General features: G+C 55.0%; 1 protein-coding gene across 1 annotated transcript in view; it reads left to right on the forward strand.

Moving 5' to 3' along the window:
* Positions 1–3,443, forward strand: part of RPS6KA2 (ribosomal protein S6 kinase, 90kDa, polypeptide 2) — a 483,976-nt gene that overhangs the window by 396,742 nt on the left and 83,791 nt on the right. The window contains exon 10 of the mRNA XM_011999666.1: positions 2,296–2,438. Within this exon, the coding sequence (XP_011855056.1) occupies positions 2,296–2,438 (143 nt within the window). The remainder of the gene's footprint in view (positions 1–2,295; positions 2,439–3,443) is intronic.

Genomic DNA, 3,443 nt, shown 5'->3' on the forward strand with positions numbered 1-3,443 from the left:
TCATCTGAGAGCACCTCTGCTTTCATCTCCATGTGGAGACCACCGAGCTAAGTCTACCCCCCATCATCTGAGAGCACCTCTAGCTTTCCTTCCACTGAAAGAGTTTTTCTTTAGATATGTCAGTGAGACAGGTTCGCTTTGCTGTCTTGGAGGTGGCTCCACTCCCTTCCACATATGTCGGTTTCCTGTGTGACCCTGGCTGGTGAGTGGTGGGTGAGGGCAGTGGGGATAGCCTTGTGGAGGCCTCCCACGCTGGTGCAGGTTTTGCTGGCGCAGGGAAGTCTGACATTGCCTTTGCCAACGCTGGGCTATGGGTCCAAGCTTATAGTCTGTGGCTTCAGGAGAGATTCTAGTTCTTACACCCCTCCTGAGAACCCCAAATTCCTCCAGAGAGCAGGGCTGGCCACGCTGCACACCCAGGCTCCCTGAAAGGGCTCCTGGCATCCTCCTGTCTCTGGCTCCTATCCTGTAACTCTGGGCTCACGAGTGGCCCATATAGCAGTGCTTCAGGCCAGCCTTTGTGTAATGAGCAAGGTCATAAAATGCTGCCACCCGGCTCTCAGGCGAACCGATATTTAAAAGAACAAGAGGCCAGGCTGGAGTGCAGAGGAGTACCTTAGCAGAGAAAAGCACAGCCAAAACAGCACATATAAGTCAAAACCAACCGGACTTAGTTTTGTGAGGTTTCTGGGGGGGTCGGCGGAGGCGGGAGTTGATATTCTTCTGTTTCTTCTATTAGGGCAACAGATCATAAACCTTTCTCATAATATAAAATATATCTTTAATTTTTTTCTTGTGTTTTTTTGTTTGTTTGTTTTTGAAACGGAGTCTCGCTGTGTCGCCCAGGCTGGAGTGCAGTGGTGCGATCTCGGCTCACTGCAACCTCCGTCTCCTAGGTTCAAGCAATTCTCCTGCCTCAGCCTCCTAAGTAGCTGGGACTCCGGGCACCCGCCACACCCAGCTAATTTTTTTTTTGTATTTTAGTAGAGACGGGGTTTCATTGTGTTGCCCAGGCTGGTCTCGAACCCCCAAGCTCAGGCAATCTGCCAGCCTCGGCCTCCAGAAGTGCTAGGATTATAGGAGTGAGCCACCACACCCAGCTTTTCTGGCCTTTATTGCTACAAATTTAAAAAACAAATGGAGAAGCTGAAAGAGAGAAAAAAATAGGAGAACAGAAAAGACATCAAAGGAATGATCCAAAGATGGAGACACAAGGAGGGGCCAGAAGAAGAGGAAATGAGACCACGTTGCATTCGTGTTGCTCCAGCAAACTCCTTCCGGGTTCCCTCCCACCATCAGCCCTAAGACAGAAGCGCTACCGCCAGTGGCCTTTGCTGACCCTGGCAGGGTTGGTGGCTCTGGCTGGTGGCTCTGGCTTCGGTGTCTTCTCGGCACTCCTGGCTTGCCACTGCTCTAACATCTACCATCTTGTATCGTCATTGTCTGTCTCTCTGAGTGTCTCCTGGCACGTGGAGTTTCTTAAACACCAGTCACCCTTGGCCAAGATGCCCCAGCACAGACAAAAGTGCCTGTACCCGGCCAGGCCTCCAAGGGACCCATGAGGGAGTGAGGACACCAGGGTGGAAGCAGAGAGGCACTCACACCCAGACCCAGTACCCGGCGGCCTTCACCCGTCCTGGAGTCCCCGCCCTCCCCGTCCCTAGAGCGTGGAGAAGATGGCATTGAGAGCTTCTGAAGGAGGCCTGGCCAAGCACTGCCCGGCACGTCAACACACCAGGCACCCTCCTCCCACATGCCTCCCTGGGCACAGGACATTTCTTACTGAATTGTTCACTTGTTTGCTGGGATCGTCCCACGTTCAGTGTCTCGTGACAGCTGGGGAAGGGGTCCAGCTCCAGAACGGCTGTGTCCCTCTCGAGCCCGAGGCAGGGCTGGCTGTTGCAGTGGTGACCACAAGCTAAGGCTGCCCGGCCATCTTCACATTGGATCTCAACCTGACAATCTTCAAGCCAGCAGGAAAGACTGTATTCTTTCTGTGCACAAAAATGAAAACTAAAGCTCAAAGAGCCTAAGTGTCGGGCTCAAGATCACATATTGTCCCAGAAACACATTCTCATTTAGTCCTGTCTCTTATACACATCTAGATGTGTATAAGAGACAGCCCAGAGACCGAGGCCGTGTGTGTGCTTTGTTTCCCCGAACACACCCAGAGACCGAGGCAGTGTGTGTGCTTTGTTTCCCCGAACACACCCAGAGACCGAGGCAGTGTGTGTGCTTTGTTTCCCCGAACACACCCAGAGACCGAGGCCGTGTGTGTGCTTTGTTTGCATGTAGATTTCGGCCTGAGTAAGGAGGCCATTGACCACGACAAGAGAGCGTACTCCTTCTGCGGGACAATCGAGTACATGGCCCCCGAGGTGGTGAACCGGCGCGGACACACGCAGAGCGCCGACTGGTGGTCTTTCGGCGTGCTCATGGTGAGCCTGCCCCGACCCTCTTCCGTGCTATGGTGGCTGTTCCCCACGTGGACCCCTGTCCCCAGGTTGGTTCAGAGGTCCCGGAATGCGGAAGAAGGCAGTGCCTGAGGGCTTGGGACACAAGGCAAGTGTCCAGGCCAGGCATTTCCCGGCAGCCTCCTCCCCATCCCGCGTCCCCACCTCAGAAAGCGGGGCTGGGATGCAAACGAGAACGCAGACGTGTGAGGAGTTGAACCCTCTTTATGCTTGGTGCTCTTGGGGCTTAGCGTGATGATTACTAGAGACGCCATGATTTTCGTATGAAAATATTTTTCTTATTTAAACACAGAATCCTTGCACTTAGTTACAGACTGAGACGTACATGGAGTTAGGCATTTTTGCATCGGCGTCTGGAAAAGTGAATCGTCTCTGTCACGTGTGAACAGACAGAGTGCACAACCGAACCCGGTCTGGACGGGGCCTTCTGCACCGTAGGAACGGTGTGGGCTCCTTTTCCGATCCTCAGAGGACCCTCCCTCCCTCCGCCAATCCCACCCTCCCTCCGCCAATCCCACCCTCCCAGCTGGGCAGGGGGCTCGTGACCTCGGGGTGGAGCAGGCGTGCAGTGAGTGCTCTGGAATCTGACCTGGATGACAATGGGGTTGTGGCATTTCAGGGGTATCCCGCACTCCGGCCTGTGCATCACACGCAGGAGGAAACTGAGGCCGTGAGCACTTTAGGAAATGGGATGAAGGTTGTTTCGCTGGCGTGTGGCGGAACCGTGTGCCTGCCAATCCCAGTTCCCTTCAGAGTTCAGGCCGCCGCTCCTCCCACCACACCCCACCCCTCATCCCCTTGCTAGGGAACCCCAGTGCTGAGTCCCGCGATGTCTCCTGGGGAACCCCTGGCTGGTGCCCAAGGCCTCACTGGTCCTTTGCCACTTGGGTCACTTCACTGCACCACTCTCTAGGCTCTGGCCTCGGCCCCAGGAGCTCACAGACCCTGGCTGTGTCCCACGTGCCCGCA

This window comes from Mandrillus leucophaeus, unplaced genomic scaffold (genome assembly GCF_000951045.1).
Source record: "Mandrillus leucophaeus isolate KB7577 unplaced genomic scaffold, Mleu.le_1.0 Scaffold6, whole genome shotgun sequence".
NCBI lineage: Eukaryota > Metazoa > Chordata > Mammalia > Primates > Cercopithecidae > Mandrillus > Mandrillus leucophaeus.